Source organism: Cadophora gregata (genome assembly GCF_030347475.1).
Source record: "Cadophora gregata isolate MNR1 chromosome Unknown scaffold_9, whole genome shotgun sequence".
In the NCBI taxonomy this organism is placed as follows: Eukaryota; Fungi; Ascomycota; class Leotiomycetes; order Helotiales; family Ploettnerulaceae; genus Cadophora; species Cadophora gregata.
In genome coordinates this window covers 1,461,577-1,483,027 of record NW_026695932.1, presented here as the reverse complement: position 1 = coordinate 1,483,027, position 21,451 = coordinate 1,461,577, and the positions used below count along the sequence as shown (strand labels likewise).

General features: G+C 47.7%; 10 protein-coding genes across 10 annotated transcripts; 5 read left to right on the top strand and 5 right to left on the bottom strand.

Moving 5' to 3' along the window:
- Positions 1-797: 797 nt before the first annotated feature.
- ONS95_014780 (uncharacterized protein) lies at positions 798-1,893 on the bottom strand (the record flags this gene model as incomplete). The annotated part of the gene is made up of 2 exons (XM_058508454.1): positions 798-1,675; positions 1,728-1,893. The coding sequence occupies 2 exons, from the start codon at positions 1,891-1,893 to the stop codon at positions 798-800; spliced, it is 1,044 nt and encodes a 347-aa protein (XP_058356141.1).
- A 1,413-nt stretch (positions 1,894-3,306) lies between these two features.
- On the bottom strand, positions 3,307-5,805 carry ONS95_014779 (uncharacterized protein). The gene has a single exon (XM_058508453.1). It carries the CDS (start codon positions 5,334-5,336, stop codon positions 3,594-3,596), a length of 1,743 nt encoding a protein of 580 aa, XP_058356140.1. The 5' UTR covers positions 5,337-5,805; the 3' UTR covers positions 3,307-3,593.
- Positions 5,806-6,771: 966 nt separating this feature from the next.
- ONS95_014778 (uncharacterized protein) lies at positions 6,772-7,375 on the bottom strand (the record flags this gene model as incomplete). Its single annotated transcript, XM_058508452.1, has 2 exons — positions 6,772-7,308; positions 7,361-7,375. 2 exons carry the CDS (start codon positions 7,373-7,375, stop codon positions 6,772-6,774), a joined length of 552 nt encoding a protein of 183 aa, XP_058356139.1.
- A 3,568-nt stretch (positions 7,376-10,943) lies between these two features.
- ONS95_014777 (uncharacterized protein) lies at positions 10,944-11,252 on the top strand (the record flags this gene model as incomplete). Its single annotated transcript, XM_058508451.1, has 1 exon — positions 10,944-11,252. One exon carries the CDS (start codon positions 10,944-10,946, stop codon positions 11,250-11,252), a length of 309 nt encoding a protein of 102 aa, XP_058356138.1.
- Positions 11,253-11,290: 38 nt separating this feature from the next.
- Positions 11,291-12,211, bottom strand: ONS95_014776 (uncharacterized protein; the record flags this gene model as incomplete). Its single annotated transcript, XM_058508450.1, has 2 exons — positions 11,291-11,767; positions 11,820-12,211. The coding sequence occupies 2 exons, from the start codon at positions 12,209-12,211 to the stop codon at positions 11,485-11,487; spliced, it is 675 nt and encodes a 224-aa protein (XP_058356137.1). The 3' UTR covers positions 11,291-11,484.
- A 433-nt stretch (positions 12,212-12,644) lies between these two features.
- On the top strand, positions 12,645-13,639 carry ONS95_014775 (uncharacterized protein; the record flags this gene model as incomplete). The annotated part of the gene is made up of 5 exons (XM_058508449.1): positions 12,645-12,650; positions 12,747-12,828; positions 12,878-12,931; positions 12,985-13,132; positions 13,180-13,639. 5 exons carry the CDS (start codon positions 12,645-12,647, stop codon positions 13,637-13,639), a joined length of 750 nt encoding a protein of 249 aa, XP_058356136.1.
- A 19-nt stretch (positions 13,640-13,658) lies between these two features.
- On the top strand, positions 13,659-14,000 carry ONS95_014774 (uncharacterized protein; the record flags this gene model as incomplete). Its single annotated transcript, XM_058508448.1, has 1 exon — positions 13,659-14,000. The coding sequence occupies one exon, from the start codon at positions 13,659-13,661 to the stop codon at positions 13,998-14,000; it is 342 nt and encodes a 113-aa protein (XP_058356135.1).
- Positions 14,001-15,369: 1,369 nt separating this feature from the next.
- Positions 15,370-16,453, bottom strand: ONS95_014773 (uncharacterized protein). The gene is made up of 2 exons (XM_058508447.1): positions 16,292-16,453; positions 15,370-16,244 (listed from the first exon to the last, which is right to left on the bottom strand). Exons 1-2 carry the CDS (start codon positions 16,446-16,448, stop codon positions 15,433-15,435), a joined length of 969 nt encoding a protein of 322 aa, XP_058356134.1. The 5' UTR covers positions 16,449-16,453; the 3' UTR covers positions 15,370-15,432.
- A 566-nt stretch (positions 16,454-17,019) lies between these two features.
- ONS95_014772 (uncharacterized protein) lies at positions 17,020-18,224 on the top strand. The gene has a single exon (XM_058508446.1). It carries the CDS (start codon positions 17,026-17,028, stop codon positions 17,926-17,928), a length of 903 nt encoding a protein of 300 aa, XP_058356133.1. The 5' UTR covers positions 17,020-17,025; the 3' UTR covers positions 17,929-18,224.
- A 606-nt stretch (positions 18,225-18,830) lies between these two features.
- On the top strand, positions 18,831-20,799 carry ONS95_014771 (uncharacterized protein; the record flags this gene model as incomplete). The annotated part of the gene is made up of 6 exons (XM_058508445.1): positions 18,831-18,938; positions 18,992-19,256; positions 19,303-19,912; positions 19,961-20,219; positions 20,266-20,555; positions 20,601-20,799. 6 exons carry the CDS (start codon positions 18,831-18,833, stop codon positions 20,797-20,799), a joined length of 1,731 nt encoding a protein of 576 aa, XP_058356132.1.
- Positions 20,800-21,451: the final 652 nt, after the last annotated feature.

Genomic DNA, 21,451 nt, shown 5'->3' with positions numbered 1-21,451 from the left:
TTTCTTGCTTGATGATCTCTTTAATCGTTTTCGAACAATTCTGAACCCTTGGCCCCCCTATTCCCAACTCACAGCGCTCGTCGGACGTCGTTATCCCAATACACTGAGTAGAGACTTGATCAAGAGCTCTTCTGATTTGCTTCTCAACCGACAGGTCAGTATTGCCGTCTTCAGCGGGAAAGACCGTGGTCCAAGTTTCGATCCGAGGTTCTTTGTAAGGAGGGGATTTATGATAAGTGCAATGTACAATCATGATTAGTTTTTCTAGCTCGAATTCGAATTCTGGAGATGATCGTGTAAGAGATATCATCGACTCGAGCTGAGAATTGATCTGGACATCCCTATCTTTTGATCTTCGTTTTTGATAAGGAGCCCCGTCCTTCTTAATGCAGCAGCATCGCCAATCATCAAGACTCAGGTTGGTCTTCAAGCTTGAGACTTTGATGTAATTTCTGTTCCCTGCTAGCCTCTCCTTGGGCGTCAAAGCCGGCTCGTTCGGAAAAGGACTTGTTGGAGGAGTACGGAGCTCAGAAGGAGATATCCCTGCTAAACGGAATCCATGTTCGAGCCCTCTTCGGGATGGTGAAATGTGTACATCTAGTTGGCGTGAACTATTTGGAGGACTTGTTGGAGGAGTAAATGGCGAGACAGAAGCTATACTCGACGAGAGGACTTCGTCAACGTTTGCCCTCTGGCTTCTGGGATAATCTGTTTAAGGTGACCACTTTGGAGGACTCGTAGGAGGAGTATGTGGTGCAGATGGAGCTATTCCGGATGATCGGACATCATTTTCGGAGTCAGTAGAACGTGCCACAACGATCCATGCAGTGGAAGTTCTTCGATATCCCTTCCTGGTTTCTTGAGAGCTCTGCGTGTTCCCTCTTGAGCTCGTCTGCACGCGCTTGGAGCTTTGCAACCTCAGTATCTAATCCTTTGCTGCAATCATGGCTACTACTGAGCTCCCTCTTGTCCTCAACCACGACAGGTTCACCTTCATCATTCTCGTCGTCAATGTCCTGAACGCTATCTCTGTCTTCGTCATCATCATCATCATCATCATCACCACCCTCGTCATAATCATCTTCGTCATCCCTAAGCAAGACCGTGATACTTTTCAGGCCGCCTAGACGCGAAAGGTACTTCGACATGTACCGTGCAGGCGTGAACTCCTCCCACTCTGCTTCTCGGACAAGCACACTCTCGACATAATTGAGTTGCTTCCCATAACAACGCAGCAGATCTCGGAGGTAGTCAGGCTCGTCGGTAAAGTCGAAGCTGAACCAAAGAACATCGTGGCGAGGATTGAAGTAGAACGAGCCCACCTTCGCATTTGTATGCTCCATGAGCCGATAATACTTCAATGTATGCTTGCGTGATTCGAGGCAGACGTGAAGTGACACTGGAGGAGGGCAGGACTCTGCCGGCCCTTCCTCAATAATTCTCGTGCCAAAGTTCATATCTAGCAAAGTAGACAACGAGCCTGCGAAGCGCAAAATCGAGACATCCTCGTATTCTATGGTCGTTTCATCCTCACAGATTGCGGCTTCAATAAGTCGAGGCTCCGGCCAGGTCTGTTCCCATATCAGAAGGCGCAGCTCGAGTGACAGCTTCGGGAATAAATGGAAGGTATGGCCTGCTTGTAGCTTTTCATGTGAATGGTTCAGGTGGTGCTGCCCTAGAAGATCTTGTTTCAGTAAGGACAGCTCAAGATACGCAATTGAACAGACCTCCAGGAGTTGTATCGAATGCTGGCTCTGGTCTCAAGGCTACAACATCGGCGTCACCCTGTTCGCTCGCGGATTTTGTTGCAGCATCTGGTGTCGTAAATTCAGCAATACACGATGAATGTGCGGCAACTCTTTGATCCTCTGGTTCTTGATCGTATGCCTCCATGATTACACCTTGCCGGATTGTTGAATTGATGGTGGAAGGAATCGTTAGGAAAGACGCCGTATTGCGGGGTAAGAAAGCTGGGATGTGGCACAGCGTCTCTGCAGATCCCCCATACTTCTTCGTCAGCACCGCGTCGGTCTCGAAACAACCAACTCCACCAAGATTACTCAATTCCTAATTCGACTTGCTATCCCGTACATCCAAAATTCTATAGGTAATTGCAACATAAAGCTATCAAATCCCTCGGTGTGTACTGAACTACGTCCTTCTACACGCTCTAAAATATGCCCACCCGATTGCGTTTCTCTTAACCCGGTCGTTCTTGTTCCATTCTTCTTTGTTCGAGCCCCTCTTCCTCCCGCCTTTTTGTCCTCTCGTATCTCTGTTTCTATTCTCGCGCTATACTTCCTACTGCTATGATGCAGAAGCTCGGTGCTTCTCTGCTAGTGGTATTTGATTTATTGATCAACGCGTTTGGTTCTGACGGAATTTGAGAATGGTTGTGCAGGAGAGTTGTGGAGGAAAAGAGATGTCGAAGAAACTGAACTCGTCTTAGCGCCGAACGTGCTGGCCGGCATCGAATCGACTCTGCAGAACTCGGAAATCTACAAGCAGATAAACAGTATTTGGGTCTTTTTATATCAATACCATATCTGCGACGCGAACCTGGGGTGGTGGTGGAGATTGACAACTGTTTGTTCATGTTGAGGAAGAAAAGAGACCAGGTTGCAGCGAAAGCTCGAAATAGTGAGGGCATGCGGCGAGAGCCTGCCATACTGATGGACAACTACTCACAGCGTCACTCTCACAAGAGCAATCTGCTGCTAGTGATCGTGAAGCTGCTTGCAAACTCGCTGGAGTCCCTGTCGCAAAAGTAGCAGAAGTGCGAGCCGCACTTCCACCTGGCCTGATCATGAGTAAACATACTTGCATCGATGAAGTGAGACAGGTGGGGAGGGATCTCCATTGTGGCTTGGAGGCGTGATGTTAGATGATGAACGTGGGGGAAAAGGGTGGCGCCAGATTTTAGAGTTGTGGGGAGCTGCGGGTGAGACTATTCGCAGGTGGGCAGGGGTAGTGGGTGGCTTGCCCCAGACCTCTTAAGCCACAATGGACATTCCACCAGACCTGCAACAACGAACTGGGAATCTACTTCAACAGCTGGTACTTGACATTCATGTCTTGGAATCTCTCGACCAAAGCATCCTATAATGACGTTGAGCATCTCCAAAAGCAGTGCAGAGAGGCCGAAGGTGAGCAAATTTATGTCGCTCAATGACCAGCGAGGCCTACGATATCCGAGCTTTCGCTGCAGCATCGTCCCTTTTCTTCTTCAGTGCAACTACGAAGTGCCGATGAAGAGGGGCTAAGTCAACTTAGTGTATAACTCCACTTTCAAGCAAAAACTGGATGTCTTCATGTCCGTTGTATTTCAACTCGTTGTAATGAAATCAAAAGCCAACTCAAACGCTATCGTCACCATAGTTCCTGCCCTGGCGCAAATGTCTCATTCTCGGCCTCGCATTCTTTCAATATCTGCTCCTGCGCATTTCATCCAATTACAAACTTTTCCAGGGAGAATAACCCTGTCTTTAGCCCTTCCATAAGACCGCCTTGCATAATTTCAGAACCAATGATACCGCTTTCAACCTTAGTGTTAGCCGAGCTTGTCAGGACAAGAATGGTTCAATGTTGAGAACTCACCTCAAGCCCACGAAACGCCACGAGTTCGCTCGCCGCCGCAAGATACATGGTACACCAAGTCCCAGTAGCCCACAGATATGGTCATCTACATAGATAGCCGCATCTGTGACGCCGTATAATCCCATCTTAGCTGTTTGGAAGCACTGTGGATTCATATGGGGGGGAGGAAAGCTGCCTTCGACGCCAACCTTTTCGGCGGGAACCCAAGCTCGGGCCTGGGTGGGTTTATGACCCAAAACAGAATTCCAGACTTCCTCAAGCTCGGACTCTTTTGTTTCGTCAGGCGGGAGCCAACATATACGCTTACCATACCTTACGGCATGGCCCCGCCTGAAGTCTGGTATGATATCCACAAATCGTGTTTCGATTCCTTGGATCGTGTCCACCCGAAAGCCCGTGACGGTGATGGTTTTCGCCTTCAGGCCAAACTTGCAATAACCTTTGGAGTCCCCAGTAAAGGTAAATGTTCCTGACATCTCTCGTGAAACCTCAGCCTTATCTGACCATATCGGTGGATATCTCATGCCGCTGAATATTGGTAAGTAATTTGTAGGAACAGTAAAATCTGGAGCCCAGGAAGGCAAGCTGAACTGTCTTTTCTGATCGCTGGATCGATTAACCTCTACCAATCCAAGAAAGTTGAGATTTTCTTCTTTGTATATCAATTCCGCAGTGCGCATATAAAGGTCACTCACCGTCCTATCGTACCTGACTTCCAGCTGTGGGGAGACTCCAAATCCACGAAGAAGTCCTAGGATCCCATAAACTTTATCTTGTGGATCGGTGGCTTCATAACTTCTCCCAATATGTAGCAGTGCAGATAAACGGCACTTCTCTCCCGAACTGGTTCCGGTCGAATTATGACCAATTTCCATGCTAGTTTCCTTTAAGCATTTGAGTAGGCCAATACCTCGTAGGGCTGCATGGAAATGGCGAAAATCTCCTGTGACGAGAGTTGCTTCGAAAAGCTCATCGGTAGAGCTATCCATCAATACTGTCGTCGCCTTGCAAAGTCGATCCCAGCTCACGCACCAGCGACCACAAACAAGAATCGCGTCCTTTGCCAGGACAATCTCTTGTACAATCCACATTCGCGTCCACCAGGTCCGTGCAAAGAAATGGCCCAGTGCAAGCCAGAAGCTTTTGAATTCCTCGTTGTGAGCCAAGTGGCGGATTGCAGCCTTTGCATCATCCGACCACCAGTCCCAGAGACCAGAAAGCCCATAGAGCAACCGAAGGGCTGGAACGGTGTACTTGTCTTCTTCCCCGAGCCAGGCAACAACGACTGAAGCTTTGGTGTAGATTTCAAACATTAGCGACACTTGTTGGCCCCGTTCCTCAATATTGTTCTGATCAATACAGACAGCATCTATCCAAAGATATGTCGGAAAGGTAAAGTGCTCATGAAGTTTCTGGCGGATACTTGTGGAATTTCCTCGACAGGCGCAGCTAAGATCGCAGCATGACAGTTGGTTTTCCCGAAGCTGTCTAAGTGCCGCAGCTAGATTGGGGCGAATCAAAAGCTGCTTGTGATCTATCTTATCAATCCAGAGTGTAGACTGGGGGATTTTATCGCCCCAGACATAGGACATGGCTTTGTAGTCCAGGTTTGGGTCGTCCAGAGATACATTATTCAGGGAACAAACGAGGGGAGAGTCTGGTGGCCCTGGCCATAATCGCAGTAAGCGGACTACACGACCTGGGAGAGAATCATAGTTGTATTGGAGATTGGACGCCATGACTGATTTTTTGTCAGGGTTGCTGTCGATGGCCAGCTTGCCGGTAACACTTTCGCCGGCGGTTGGATGCCCAACGACAGAGTTGTGTTGTGGGTGACTCGGTAGTCAGCAGATCGATACTGTGGAATGATTTGGAAATTTTGTGTTGGCTTCTGAGGTTTCGCCGGTCGACAGTATATGAATAGCAATGGAAGCCAACGAACAGAGAGATTCACGGCTTCACTCTCAGGTCCTGGGAGGAGGACATTGGATTGGACGTTGCGCCAAGTGCGTTAGAGGCGTCGAATCAACTCCGCAGATCTCCAAACTCCAGCAATGGGGTACTTAGGGCTTTCGCAATCGTTCTAAAATCTGCGACACAAATCTAGAGTTGTGGTGGAGATTAGCAGTTGTATGTTGTTGTTAATGAGGAAGAAAAGAGACGAGGCTGCAGCGAAAGCTCAGAACGGCGGGCGCACAGGATCTTCCTTGGCAGGGTAGATCAAGTGGAGACTGAACTGGAGTTGGCAGGAAGCCAAGCCACCAACCAAGCTGTGGGATGAACGCTCGTACCACATGGCATCTTGGCACAGCTTGCGCCATTGAGCCGCACCCCCGCAGGACCACCGCAGAATCGCCCCCTAATGTGAACAGCTATGCTTGTTAAGACGACAAGAATTCTATGTAAAAGAACAGCCTGACAGAAGTAGAAATACAACATCAGAAGACGCAATCAAGGACAGCGAGAATGATTGACGGCAACAGCAGTCAGCTCAAGACCGAAAATGCAATCGGAGACATCAAGCTCGAACTGGTCTCCAATCACTCACACGACCCGACCGACGCCTGTCCAAATAACGACTGTCCAAATAATGACTTTCCAAGTAACGACTGGCGGAGAGCATCTCGGTTGCAACATACTTCAAACAATGGCGAGCGAGCCACAGACAGCTAGGGCTTTGCTCCTTCCCGCTGATCGGTCTAATATCCAGCTCTTCCACTGGCCCAAAGACCATGTCTCACATAATGATGTGAAGAGGTTCTTCCTTCCAAGAGAAATATAGAAGCTGCCAAAAGCTATAGAGGATACCAATCAGGTGCATGGATGCAGAGAGGAGACATCACTAGAACAGACAAAAGAAAGGAAGTGGCAGCGTTCGAGTTCTACAGAAGACGCCATTACTGTAGATGTTCGTAGGAACATACTACTAACTACCGTTTCCAGGCAATACGGTCCTGCGATAACACTGCCTTAACGGACTACCATATTTGCTTGGTTATATTTTGTTCAGAAATTGAGCTAGCAAGCATGAAGTCATAACGGGAAAGATCATGCATTCCATAATCGACTTCAACTATAGGCACAGCCCATCTGCCTACCATCTCAAAGCCTGCACTGATAACGGAGAGACTGACTTGTGCCTTCATCTACTAAAAAGCTCATCCAAGTCTCCCATCAATGTGTCAGAGATATCCCTCCCTTGCCGCAGTTGAGACAGCGCGCCTGGAGTGCTTCAGCATTCTGATTTGGACCACAGGAGAAACAACGACCTCTCAGTGGGGCGTTGACGAACAGCTGAAGTACATCGAAAGCGAACTCTGGTACATCCTGTAGCAGAGCTCGCAAAAATTCAAGATCGGCGCTTTGCATCATGTCTCGAAATTTAATTCTAGCATACTCGACAGCGATGGCCCGTAAGGCGTTGGTTGGTGTAGGTACAGTGTAGACATCTGAAACCACAGATAGATATTCTTCTGGTGTAGGCCCCTGGTCAAGCGTAGATTTGAACCTCTTCTCTGCGAGCCCCATCAAAGTCGGTATATCGTATTTATCGGCTAAGGTATATGTGAGGACTTGAGCCTGTAACTGTAGATGCAGTTCTTTGCTCTCGTTGATCGGTTCGTTATATTTGCCGGTATAGAAGTATTTTAACATTATTTCGACGGCGACCGGATCATCGTCGTCTAGATCAATGACACCTGTATGTGCTTCCTATAAAGAGTAAGATTTCGAGCTGGATGATGATCACTCCCGAAATACGAACCTTAAAGCCTGCCATGCATGCTGCATGCAGAACGTTCGATTGGGAGCAAACAATAACGCGGTGAACTTTCCAAGATCTATCGCGACATTTAATGGTTAGATCGGAATAGGTATCATTGTCAAAACACCTGTCCCATATCAGCCACGGCCAGTTTCTATACAAAGTGAGCACACTGTGCAATAGTATCTACGAAACTTTGTGCCAGGGGCATCATTCAATATTTGTTGGCTGAGAAGTGCAATCAGTATGGCAGATTTCTGAGGCTGGGTGTCAAAATCGCGGGGTATCAAGCTTCAAAAATGAGGTCCGTGCACAAGAATTGTGAATTTATGGAGCCTCACTGAATAGCAACTCCGCCAACGGCGATTCCGTCCAGATGCTTTCGTTATGTCCTCGGACGCCACCATGTCAGTTTCAGACCTTGACAAGAAGATGGTGTGTCTTGCTTAACGCGACATTTTCAAAGATAGACTCGCGAAGCTAAAGAAACCGAGTAAGGTACGCAGTGTCGTGGAGAAGCACAAAGATCACCTCCACCATCAGCAACTCGTCGATTCAACAGATTTAAAGAACATCTGCAGGATTTAAGGAGATCTTCTAGTTGCCGTTAGTAAGCGGTTTCTGCCAACACTAACAGATATGCTCTATGAAATGGCGCCTGGTTGCATTGTCGAATCGAACTATGACCCTACTGAACCCAACGCAAAGGACGTGGAGAAATTTGGTCCCGAGCGAGCGAGGATGGTGAAGACTCATCTTTCTCGCGTCCGGGCAGAGCACTGTATATGGGTACTCTGGCCCAAGGCAGCAGCTTTTTACTGTGACTTCGTAACAGGTAGTGGAAAGGAGGTGATCGTATCAGAAATTGATGATGAGGTAGATATACACGGGAATGAGGAGCAGGAAGAGGAGATTGTGAAGGAGGAATGTATGGATGAGTGTTGGGAGATGATGCAGACACTGCGACTTCAGTCTTGACTGGTTCGGGTTACGTTCCTCGTCGCGAGTACGGAGTATTTTGCTGCTAGTTTGCTTGGGAATTTGTTTTGTGAAATAAAAATGCATTCTACCTTGAACCTGAACGAGAATGGCAGGATGGCTAATCAATCAAGAGTACTGTCATGGACTTCATAGCACTGATCGCTGGAGAGATGCGGAGCTACTTGGTCTCGAGAAGACCCAGCGATGTCTATGAGCACCCACCGAGGCTGTGCACATTATTGTGCAAGTACCCCGCAACGAAGCGAGATCACCCCGCATCCCCTGAAAAGTGAAAACTAAATAAAGGTGGAGGGTACGGAAGGTACCTTCAGTACGACCTCCTCCATTTTGGGCATGCGCAGATATAGGCATATGCCCCCGAGACGAGAGCCGGGAAGGAGGTGGGAATATGACCTTCTTGAATTTGGGCATGTGCAGATTCAAGCGTATGCCCCAAGACAAGCGAGACAGGTGATTGTCCTCCTGCAGCAGGGGCAAGGATAAGGCAATGACAGATCGGTACCTTGGGGGTATGACCTTTTTGATCTTAGGCACATGCAGTTTTAAGCCTACACCCCGAGATAAGCGAGACAAGTGTAAGAAGGGGTGGGGGATGACCTTTTTAATTTTAAGTATACGTAGATTTAAGCATAGGCCCTTATAATGAGTACTTGGCGGGGCGGGAATTGAGGTGCGGCCTTCTTGATTTTACCCATACACAGGTTTAAGCATATGCCACCAAGGCAAGTGTCCGGACGGTGAGAGGTGAGGGTGCGGCGTTCTTGGATTTGGGCGTCAGATTTAAGCATTTACCGCCTAAGCATATGCCCCCGAAGCAAGCATCTGGAGGAGGGGTTGGGGCGTGGCGTTCTAGATTCTGGGCGTACGCAGATTTAAGCATATGACGCCTTCCAAACGCCTGGAGGGGGCAAAGGTTGCGGCGTTCTTGATTTCAGGCAGATGCCCCCCGATGGCAGCCTAGATAAGTAATTGTATGGATCCTTTGTGCAGACTCAATTCTGCGTATACAAAGATTTAAGTATATGCCCACACATCAAGTGAAGCTGGGTTAATCCTCTGAAGAAAATCCTTTTCAAGGTTAGTTCTACGCAAAGGCGGATTGAAGGATATGTCCCCGAAACAGGCGCCGGGAGACGGTCGGGGTGCAGCCTCAGTCTGTATATACGCACACCACCCAGAGAAAGTGGGGTGTTATGTAAAGCAGGCGCAGGCTTTCCGTGAGACAAAATGTTTGAAGATGGTGGCGACATGTCTTGAAGGTGCTTGAAAGCTCTAATTGACGAAGGTAAAAGAAGACTCGCTTATATGAACAAGTTGAGGTAGTGAATGATTTAGATGTTGAATTCATGTCGTTAGATATGGGGGTCCAAAGAACTTGCTTGAATAAGGAGTCTTTAGATTCGAGGGGCCATATTTTTATTTTCAGATGAGGCAAGTAAGAGGAACATGCCTAAAAGTCCAACGGCTAAAGTTTGTTATTTACATGCAGGGTTTAAGCGAAACCCTGATCAAGCGAGGCTCCAATTCCTAGTTTGGACGCGTCTCTTTAGATACGGGAAACGAAGACTTTCAACAGAGTAGATACAGTACTAGACCTGTTTCGTATCCGAAAATAGTGCTAGTTTGATGATACAGTAGATAGATCAGCAAGTGACTCACAATCTAAGCAGTTGAGACCTAACATCCACTCCTAAATAGGCCTTGGTGTATTGGAATTTTCTGTATTAAAAGGAGAGCTCAGTACTGAATACTTACCAATGAACAAAGAGGGAAATGATAAATTTTGAATATATTTTGGATCCTATCGGCTCTTTTCCACTGCTCTTCCGCCATTTTCAATAGCTCGTCCTTGAATTGTGGAGAAGGGATCGATATCGACAGTATTACTCTGTCTAACAACACCTCCATTAGGTATATGACAGTCAAGTCCGCTGATATCTCGCAATGCGCTCTCGATTGTAACAACGATAATACCTGCAATGCTTTCGCGTGTGGCGCAGCAAGAAAGTCTTGCTTTCTGTTCTCGCGTTGGATGTCCTATGGGGACGCTTTCGAAAAGACTGGATCGGAAATGTATTGGGATATAGGCTGCTTGAATGCTTCGAGTGGACTACGCACTTCTACAACGACGCTATCTTCAGCTACTCCTAGGGTCGTGTGAAGAGCTCGGCTTGATGTTCTCAACAAACAACACATCAATTAGTTACACAAGGGCAGGGTTAGCTTGTAGTACTTCTTGAAAACGAAAGGGAAACTAAATACTATCTGGAGGGAAAATATAGCTGCGTATACAGCACAAGCTTCAGCCCTGTGACGTCGGAGTCTTTGCACCTTTGAAGGATGCCTATCGAGAAGCGGTCGAGCGCCTTTATCGAGGAGGTGTAAACATAATTGGCAAGGAACATTCCACCTCTATATAACACTCTACTAGGGAGAAGGCTTTGCCAATGCTGGCCAAAGATCCATTGCTTCTTGTGCCCTCCTCGATGAAGAAAGGTCATTCTTGAAAAGTATCAACAACGAAGCCAAAATTCGCCGATCAACTAATTCTGGAATACTAGCGAAAGGGCAGGGGAAGGTTATGAGCTATGAAGACATTGAGGAGGCACGAGCCAAGCGTACTGCGAAAGATGCTACGAAGGGGAAGGGCAAAAGAGGTCGGAAGCGTAAGTTGACTGCGTTGGAGCCGAGCGAGCCAGACGTGGAGGCGGAGCCAGAAACGGCACATGCTGTGAAGGAGTTCGTGGGTAAAATGAGACGGGGCCGGAAGCGTAAGATCATGGTACAGATAGCCAACGACACTGAAGCAGAACCAGAGCCAGAGCCAGAAGTGGCACCGGTGATGGAAGCTCCAACACCAGTCAGGGCACCAGTGGCACGGATGATCTGATCTTAAGTGCAAGCTGTGGGATAATCAGACTGATACGAGGAGAAACAGAATGTCATTGCTCTTTTCTAAGTTCGAATAGATGGGGTGAGGTTTTTGGGGGCAGGCCCTGCAAATAATTACTGGGCTTTGGATTTAGTCTTCCTCGAACCCTTATCATAATAACAAAATTACCAGACCGTCACTCTCTGTATTTTTGGTACCAGCCTCTCCCAGCTCTTCTTCCCATCCTTATTCAACGACCTTCAAACATGACCATGAACCAGTTCAAATCGAGATCCAAGAGATCAGCACTTTGAAAGTTGTGTTGATTCTGGAGGTGGCGACGAAAATTGTCTTTGCGCTTTATGGATTGATAGGCCGTATTGTCGCCGTGTCTGCACCCTGCTACTGGACATCGATATCGCGCCCTGTTCTCGTGGATATCCTTGATATGGCGCCGAAGGTCTTTGGGCCATTTGAAGGCTGGAGTATCGCAGCCGAGACCACACCTGTATGATTTTCGGGAGAATGATGATCTATGAGCTGTTAATCTCCCTCAGAGACTGTAGGAGAGTGACTACTACATACCTGAAGTTTGCTCGCTCTACCACGAATCTGCTGTCCTCAGAACTGGTGCTTTGAAAAGACCTTTGTGCTCCATGTAGACCTGTCTTCAACCAGGACAGCCTCCGTTCCGTAGTGACAAGAGTATCCTCAGTCCCTTCCTCTTCTGGAAATGTTTGGAGGGCTGACTCGGCTGGAGCAGACATAACCTCCTCCTCCTTTAGCCCCTGCTCCTGACGCACTTCAACACATTCTACTCCACCACCATCCCTCCAACCTCCGGCGCCGCCCTGTGGGATATCTGCAACACCTTCGCGTTTCCACGCAGCTGCGACCCAATATGCCTCATCACAGTAACTCTCTTCATCAATAAGCCAATTGTCGAAGCTCCCCTGGCTCTCGCGAACAAGATCCATTTCAGCGTAGTGGACAACAATTCAAACTGCTCACTGTATTTCTCATCGCCTTGAAAGCGATTGCATTTTGATAAGCATCCATAGGTAACACTTGTATCACCGGCCTCCCTCACGGCAACTTGCAGAAAGACTGGACTGGGACAGTGTGGTACCACCGGGAAGTCGCATGCATCGACTGAAATACCAAATATGTCCCTCTTCAATCCCATTCGGCGCACTCCATGTTTTAAAGATCTTCCTACGGATGACAACAACATCGAATTCACCGATGCAACCAAAGTCTAGATGTTCTTGTTGTGTTCGAGGTTGTGGAGTGGTATCGCAGATTGCAGAACGTCCGTGATAGGACGACGGATGTATGGGGGAAGAGCGACCGTGTAGGAATAAAACCGTTGTATGGATACATATTCGACTGTACTTGTTGAATTGAAGCATGATGGTACGTTGGGATATCCTGGAAACGCAATAGTGACGATAGGTGGAGATGGATATGTGAGCTGAAATCCCAGAAACGCCGTCATTCTGACTGGGGTAGCTGCAGGTCATTGCGGCTGAAGGACGGCCAACGACATCGTCGCAAACAGCTGCTACCAACAATCCGTGGCAATACCTCTGCTGTAATGGCATCCACGGTATCTTTTGGCGACGCCAGCTCCGGCCTTTAAGGTGGAATATTCAATGGCCAAGTCAACGCTCAGTTCCATCACCATGCCCCTCCTGGTAAGTCGCAAAGGTCCATGCTGACCCCGCGCTACTGACGTCCCCACTCGCAGAACGACCAGAGACTCCACTGAAGCCGTCGATCGTCAAACCCTTCAGTCGCGACTCAGACTTTGCCAAGCGAGGGGCACTTGATCAGATTCACCAGAAATGCGCTGTTCCAGGATCTCGAACTGCGCTCGTTGGCCTGGGTCGCGTTGGGTAAGCACAATCGCTTTTATTGATTCGTATAGCTAACCACTGTAAAGCAAATCGCAACTCGCAATCGAATACGCCTACCGAACTCGAGACTTCTCGCCAGAAAAATGGGTCTTCTGGGTTCACGCAAGCAATGCTGCCCGGTTTGAGCAGAGCTTTCGGGAGGTTGCAGATCGTGTCAAGATCCCGGGGCGGCAGAATCCAACAGCCAATATCTTCCAGCTCGTGCACGAATGGCTGTCTGATGAGAAGAAGGGGAAGTGGTTTCTTATACTTGATAACGTGGATGACGCACTGTTTCTCGTCGAGGCGCAAAGGACTGGACAAGATGGGCAAGCAAGTAACACGGGGATCGCAAATTCACGGCCGCTTGTCTCTTACCTGCCGCAATGCCAGAATGGGACGGTTCTAATTACCACAAGGACTAAGCTGGAAGCGGTACAGCTTGTGGAAGACCACGAAATGATTGCAGTAGGTCCTATGAGCAAGGTTGATGCAGTAGCACATTGATGGCAAGAACTGTGATGTTATGGACCTGGCTGCAGCGCTAGAATACATGCCGCTTGCTATAATCCAAGCAGCGGCATACATTTCCCAACGAGCGCCGAGATGTTCGGTGTCGGAGTACCTAGACCAGTTTCGGAAAAGCGATCGCGAAAAGACAAGTCTCTTGGACAATCAAGCTGGACATCTTCGACGAGACCGAGAGGCTGCGAACTCTATCATCATCACATGGCACATCTCTTTTGAGCACATACGTCAAAGCAAGCCCTCGGCAGCTGACTTACTGTCTCTAATGAGTCTGTTTGACCGCTGCTTCGTCATCGACATGAAATTGGAAGTTTCAACGCGCCACCAGTTCAGCGTCTGACACACCTCTTACGCCGTAAGATAGTCGGTCGTGAAGGCCGAGATGTGAAGAGTGATGGGCGTGCTAAAAAGTTTGAGGAGCACTTGCTTGTGTTTAGGAATTATGCATTTATCTCTGTTAGGCTGAAAAGCTGTTTGTGCAAGTCATAGAGACTTTCAAGACGAAGCTCGGCGTGGACCACGCTTCCACACTGACAAGTATGGGCAACCTGGCAATCATGTGGAAAGGAATCGGCAAAGAAACTGAAGCTGTCAGGCTTATAGAAGATTGTGTACGAGGTCGGAAACGTGTCTTGGGAGCTAATTATCCACATCTTATTTCATCCTGCACAGCTTTAGAGACATGGAAGGCTGAGCAAGAGGATATTATATTGTCAATTTGGCGTCCTACAGATTGGTAAATTTAGTAAATTTCAAACTTTAATGTCAATAATCGCAATTGACCGATGATTTATAATCTATTAAGTTAGTAAGTTATTCAACGTCAGTGTTTGATCTGCCAACAACGATTGGTTCCACGAAAAGTATCAAGTGAAAGCTCGGACACACAGATGTGGGGCTGTTCCCGCGATCATCGTCACTCGCTTAAATCCGAGGTACTGACCCGCGTGGCGATCTTGCATGAATCTGCACGCTACAACTGCCACAAGATTGTTGATGATCTCCCGCATTGTGGGAAGGCCAAAGAACTCAACTGAGAACTCTCGATGACTTTTGGAAATAATGCGGTCTTAGTGGTACAGCTCTGGTATAAGAAGTCTGATACGATATAAGACAAAACCCTCTGCAAATGAAATAGAAGGCGACGACGGGAAAGTAATTTTTCTAGTCGGAGGTAATCGAAGATGTTCAGGAGTGGCCACTGAATACAGCTCACTAAAAGTAATTGGAAGTATTGCGTTCTGCACAGATCAAATTATACTTAAAGTCAACGTACCGGTTAAAATTTCCGGCACGGAGGGGTTTCCGGCACGCGGGGATGGACGTTTATGTAGATATGGGACCCATCTATACAAATCCAAACCCAGAGATTCGATTAATCTAAGTTAGGTGTCAAAATCGGAGCTGCCAAGCATGTCATATCAGCTATCGACGAATAGAGGCAGTCTCGAAAGTAGCCGCAGAACTTCAACAGGGTTGCCACATTATTCCTTACCCACGATCCCGTGGATATGGTTCGCGATTTCACCTGAACGCCTGTCCTCAAAGTTATCGATAACGATCGGCATGCTGATTCTCGACATTAGGCGTGTCAATATCGGGGGGGAATCAGGAGATCATAGGATTAGAAGGCGCATCTCCTTCGTGGCGCCCGTTCACGCTGCGCACATCTAATCTGAGCAAAGAGTCACAGTGGTTTCGAGTCAAATCACGGCGATAAATTAAGAAATGGTTACATGACTTTTGCCCAAAACTACTTCTTCTACCAAAATTCACCACGGACCAATCGCCTTGTGCTTGCCATGCCCGTTATAGAGAGGACTTTGCGACTCCTTGACCCGATCAAGAGTAGCCTGTGCAATCTTGGCAGACATTGACTTGCCAATCTTTGGCAGATATGTCTGGTACAAATCAGGTAGCCATTGTACATCTTGGACGCAGTACAAGCCAATTGCGTCTGATAAGGGCCGCTCATTGAAGACTTCATAGGAGCCCCCTCTTTCAGGCGCAAACAATTTGAGTCCGGTTTCTTTGACCCGCTGACACTCGGATTGCTGCTTGTATGATAGATATAGATCCCTCTCAATGCATTTCGAAAGTCCATTTACGAACTGTTTTCGGAACGTTCGTGTGGCAAATTCCATGACCTGAAGATCCACAATGCCACCCAAACAGATCTGGAAATGGCTGAAAAGAGCATCGGAGTCGTTCCGAACATCAAAGAAAACCTTAGGAATCGAGTCAGACTGAAGCACAGACCTCAGAGTGTGGCCCAGATTGCCAGAGGTGTCGAATGCCTTGGAGCCGAGGACATGAATGTCGATAAGATACGACTTTTTCTGTGGGGCTATGTGAATCTGAAGGATCGATATGGAGCCTTCTCGGGAAAGCTTAACTCCTTCTAAGTCGATGTAAATAGAAGGAGGTGTTGTTGGCTGGTCAATGAGGTTGCTGATGACAGCAGGGATGGCTTCAACGGTGTCGATCAATTCGTAAGCCTCTTCTAGTTTGCTCTGAGCAAGACCTTCCGCTAATTTTGAAATGTCTTCAGCTTGTACCACGGAGGGAGTCTTAGCTGAACCGTCTGCCAAAGTTAGTCCAGAAACACTAAACGCTCCAAAAACCTATTACCATATTTCAAGTGCGACGATGCAGTTGCGATATCCGGGACCACCTCCATGCTGCAGGCGTGTATGAGCGTGAGTATATAATGCACAGCACAAAATCGAAGATATTCTTTGCGATGCTTAAAGAAGGCGAAAAGGCGAACGGGAGCAAATTTGTCCATCGAGCATACCTATACTCAATTGGTCAATGCACGAAGCTTTCTAATCGCCGTCTTGCGTTTTCTTCTGCTATACCAGCTCGTGACATCGATTGGCTGGGCAAGGTGACAAAAATAAAGCTAGCTTTTAGTAGATACGCAGTAAAGTCGGTCAGAAAAGCCAATCCTGACAGAATATATGACGTTTCAGGCGGTCAAAGACAAAGACAGATATCAAAGTTCGGTCAGAAAAGCCAATTCTGACAGAATATATGACGTTTCAGGCGGTCAGAGACAAAGACAGATATCAAAACTCGGTCAGAAAAGCCAATTCTGACAGAATATATGACCATTCAGGCGGTCAGAGATAAAGACAGCCAGCCACACAGTGCGTTTGCCCGCCCAGGTCTCTCCTTGTACACCCGCACCCTTGCCATTCCCAGTCAAACAATTTCTTTCCCACAATGTTCACCTGGCATTGTTCTCGGCGGGAGGGGGTCGAGATCAGCAATGTCTGACCTGGCAAATCCTGAATAAGTATTTTGCAGATGACATATGTGACACAATAAGTGAGGTAAGTTGAGACGTCGCATATCTCGGCATGTTCTTATGTGCTCGACTTCCAGGCCAAACTTGGGTTTGTTCAGTCGTCGCCCATCTCAAAACGTCAGTCTCTGAATCCAGCTTGAAATCTTTTCCCCACTTGAACCCCTCACTGCTTCCATCCTCCAATATCGAAAAGTTGTCTTTCATCAAGTGTCAAACCACCAAGACTTCTCACAACAAGACTGCAGAACGTCTCCCGAGGGTGATCATGTACACCACAATTAAAACATCGCAACGTAACTTCATCACTGACCCGGAACGATGGCTGGGTCAAAGCATCTACTTCAAGAGCCTCTGCTCTGGGAAATGGGGTGATGAACAGGAGGATGGGTCATACTTTATCGAAACCGACGCTCACATCTTCGAACATATCCTTCGGTATCTACGGACCGGAGTCCTTCCGGTCTTCTACGACACAGCAAAAGGCCACGATTTCGCTCTCTATCAAGCTCTACTAGAGGAAGCAAAATATTTCATCATTGAGAGACTAGAAAGATGGTTATGCGAACGCAAATATTTGAAGGTTGTCGAAATCCGCTATTTAGCTACCGAAACTCAAGACCGAGGATGTTCAAGGAAACAGACCATCTCCGATCCTGAGGGCCGCACATTCATAGTGGAGGATCGCTTCGTTGAGATTACGACGAGTGGCAACATGGAGACTACAATGGTCCCCATGGTACAACAACAGAACTTCTTCTACTGCCCGAACGGAAAGCATGGCAAAAGCAATGAAGAGTATTGTAGGAGCTGTATTGTGCATGCAAGAGATAACAAAAATCATGTAAACGGTGGCTGGAGAGAAGAGGACCAACTCAAGTGGTGCGTTGTGCGGAAAGAAGTTGTTTTTAACCACGATCTCTGCGTCAACTCGTATTTAGAAGATGCCCTGCCATGAACAAGAGACTTGATTTGCACAGAAATCACGAGGTAAGCCATCTGTTTCAAAATACCTTTCGAGTGCTTTCTCCTCTGATGGACTGAATAATTGTCGGCGCTTGGCCTTTTCTTCTTTCGAGCGCCGCCCATGATCACGATAATAAAGGGTAGTCAGAGGGACTCCGCTGCGTTTAGAGGTGGCATCGTACGTTCGAGGCTCTCCTGGCAAGGACGCCACTGCAAGTGCTTTACTGGCGCGGTCGGTCATAGAGTGCTACCTTATTGCACGAAAAGTACCATTCAGATTGAATAAGGACGATGGAACGTGGCTCGAAGTGCGGTCGCAGAGCGGCAGCGGATATGTGGCTGTGCATAGGATCTTCTTGAGACGCCACATACAACGTGACAAGCATGGTTGACAGCGAGCTCAGCCGTCACAACGCTACTGACGATCTCCCGCCTAGTGGCAAGGCTAAGATAGTGACCGAGACCCTGCTCCAAAGGGCGGTGAAGGAAATTGTTGGACGCATCAACACACCATACACGAATCGCCAACTCGGGAGCAACATTGCAAGGATTTGCCTACCGAACCGAGTTTGATTCTTGGTTAACTTATTCCAATAGTCACAGATAGAACGGAGAATAGACCTATTTCTAGTGGCAACGAGTATCGTCCACTTGAGTCTAGCTAGTGGAAAATTGTAGGACTCCGATGTCAATCATATACTATTGGCCATCATTGGGTCGACGCGAGCCAACCAGCTTCGTTGGGTGTGTTACACAGCTTTTCACCAACTTCCAGAATTTCGATATAGCCGCACAACGGACCTGTCCTCAATCATGGTCTCCAATTTCGTCCTGTAGAGGTACCGTGACAGTCTCCAAGTTCTTCTGATACCTCAAGCTCGTCTCTTCATCACTATGATGAAGTCTCCGGTATTTCTGCCAACTTGCTCCAACTGGATGCATGGAACGTCTGGTTGCGAAAGGCAAGGCATTAAAGCCTGTGGAAACTGCAAACTTGTAGTCGTCAGTATATCCAGATCAGCCGTTAGGATTACTATACCTGACACAGGCATTAGTATTGTGGTATCGATTGTCAAAAGGCGCATTGGCCAGAGCACAAGAAGGCTTGTCGATCTTCCATGGCCAAGGCAGACTGGCGCCCTTCATGGGATCGTGAAGGCCGGGTACCACACTGGGCGAGCGGCGAAGCATCTACGAACTGGCATAATATGTTTGGAGGCAACAAATACCTCTGGGGAAATACTCCGGCGGTAGATGTCCTGAATCTTGAGCAGAACGAGGGCATCGAATATAAACGAGATGTTGCATTACTATTTGCTGGTCGGTACCGATTTCTAGTCCGGTTGTGCCTGCTTACGTACAATAGCGTCAGGAGATTTGCGTCATGTTGTCAGAACAATCGCGAGTCTCCCGCGTAATATGATGCAGCAGTTCGATATCACCATGAATGACCTGGAGTTCACTGTCGTGGCAAGAAATGCTATTTTGCTCCTCCTGGCTTTGACTATACAAGACTCGACTACTGTCGAGGCGTCCACCTCGCCGTTAAGCAACCCCGAGGTATTGATTCACGTTTGGTACTCTGCTTCCTTTCCATCATGCGTGCTGTCTCAGCTACGCGACAGGGTAAAGCCGTTGATATCAGAAGTTTGCAGCAAAATCACAAATAAACCGCCAAGTACTACGCTAGGAAAAACCTGGACATTCTCGAACGGACGAACACTTCGCCTCATACTCAAGCAAAAGGAGTGGCTTCGACTTGCAGATTTCCTAGACGTACCAGAGGAATTCAGTGTTGAAGATGCTGCAGCAATTCGGAGGACTGTGACTCTTGCTCCAGAAAGATTCGACTACCGAGACCGATGGTACTTCAAAGATTCATCGCCCTTTATGCGAATTGCAAGGCAGAAGTTTCAAGACGATGGTATACTTGCACCATTCGGGTACCCTCGAACAGCATTCGATACTCCGAACCCGTAAGTATCTTTGAAGATACTCGATCAATTCTAACTTCATCTACCTAGCACATTTTTCCAGGGGCAAAAAGGCTGGCCTCTAGACGACAAGGCTGACCCCTCCGATGGCTGGCCGGTCTTGGACGTCCGACAGACGGGCTGGCCTGCTCCTCAAGACTGGTACGGCAAATTGTTCATTTATATTCACAATATGATGGAAAGATTCTTGGGCCGTCTTCAAAAAACCAAAATCTGCTTTGTACTCTACAATGTCGATGCCAGGGATCTGCCTCAGCATCTTGAACATAGTAGATACGCTAGAATAGAGGTAAGTCTCTCAGCAGACCGAGTAGACCTGGCTAAGGCAATTGAAGGTGGCCAACATTTGCGACAGTGGTTATATTGGGATTCGAGATACGCTTTCTCTCTTGTCCCCCCTACTACAATCACCACAACAGAACGTGCACGCGACATTGATTACTATCTTTATCAATGCAGTAAAGGAAGCAGTAAAGAGGGGGAATCCGAAGGATGAAACCCCTAATATGGAGTTTCTTAGTAAATATCTCCCGTTGCCTCGGACATTTTCGATGAACGATGCCGATATGATGAGAATCTGGGATGCGCGTGATCTAGCACTCGATGTTGACAGATTCTTTAATCGGTACGTCCTCGGTTTTAGGTAGCATTGAGACTGATTGTTCGTCAGGTACATGCTCTTATACGATTTCAAGAAGATCTCTGCAGATCTAGGTGTTGAAATGAAGAAAAGCAATACAATCATGGAGAAGTGGCCTACGCAGCTGAAGCTTAAAGTGGGAGAGCAAGGCGCCGAAGAGGAGTTCCGTCTTCATTTGGGATCTGGATGCGCGAATATCGAGCGTCATGTTGAATGGAGTAGGCTTTGATGAGACGTCAGATCTCAAACCGCGGTTCACTGAGCACAATTCAGCCGAAAGCAATTGCTACCATGATTCACTCGTTGTTAATCTAGACCTGTTGACGCGAAACTGTCCCATGTCATGAATTGGACCCGAGAGTTGTATTGTAAGATATCGCACACCCAATGTGCCAGCTTAGCCTAACCTCTTCATACGCGCCGTCATTTCCAGCAATAATCTTTTCAACGATTGGACTTGCTTCTGAAGTGCTCCTTTGCAGCCAACATTACATTAAGTTTTATTCTTAGGTGTGAAGCCGTAGACCGAGACTGCCTTCCATAGCGAAAGGTAGGAAGAGTCCCTCTGGCACTGATAGAATCATAGACATGATGTACGGAGGCTGGTGTTGACGCAATATTTTATATGTTACCTTTCCCTCTCTCAATGTACGCTTTCCATATGCTCTTGATCAACATCATTGGTCGCATTCGCCCAGGCTAATGTGGCTTTCAATACGAGCTCGTCGCTGATCTTGTATACAATCCCATCTCTCGTTCCAACTCAAAAATTCGAAATTTTGAATAGGCAAATGGGTGCCTACGTTGAGGCATCGTGTGTCGAAAGTTCGAGGGCGGTGAGGATATCGAGAATGCGCATGAAGCCGTTATCGATCCCAACG

What these genes read in the sequence shown, in the direction of transcription:
- ONS95_014779 (XM_058508453.1), bottom strand. Translation starts at nt 5,336, where the DNA reads ATGGCGTCCAATCTCCAATACAACTATGATTCTCTCCCAGGTCGTGTA.
- ONS95_014773 (XM_058508447.1), bottom strand. Translation starts at nt 16,448, where the DNA reads ATGGACAAATTTGCTCCCGTTCGCCTTTTCGCCTTCTTTAAGCATCGC. An exon ending in ATCGTCGCACTTGAAATATG is followed by an intron (nt 16,245 to 16,291) that starts GTAATAGGTTTT and finishes TAACTTTGGCAG; the next exon opens with ACGGTTCAGCTAAGACTCCC.
- ONS95_014772 (XM_058508446.1), top strand. Translation starts at nt 17,026, where the DNA reads ATGTTCTTATGTGCTCGACTTCCAGGCCAAACTTGGGTTTGTTCAGTC.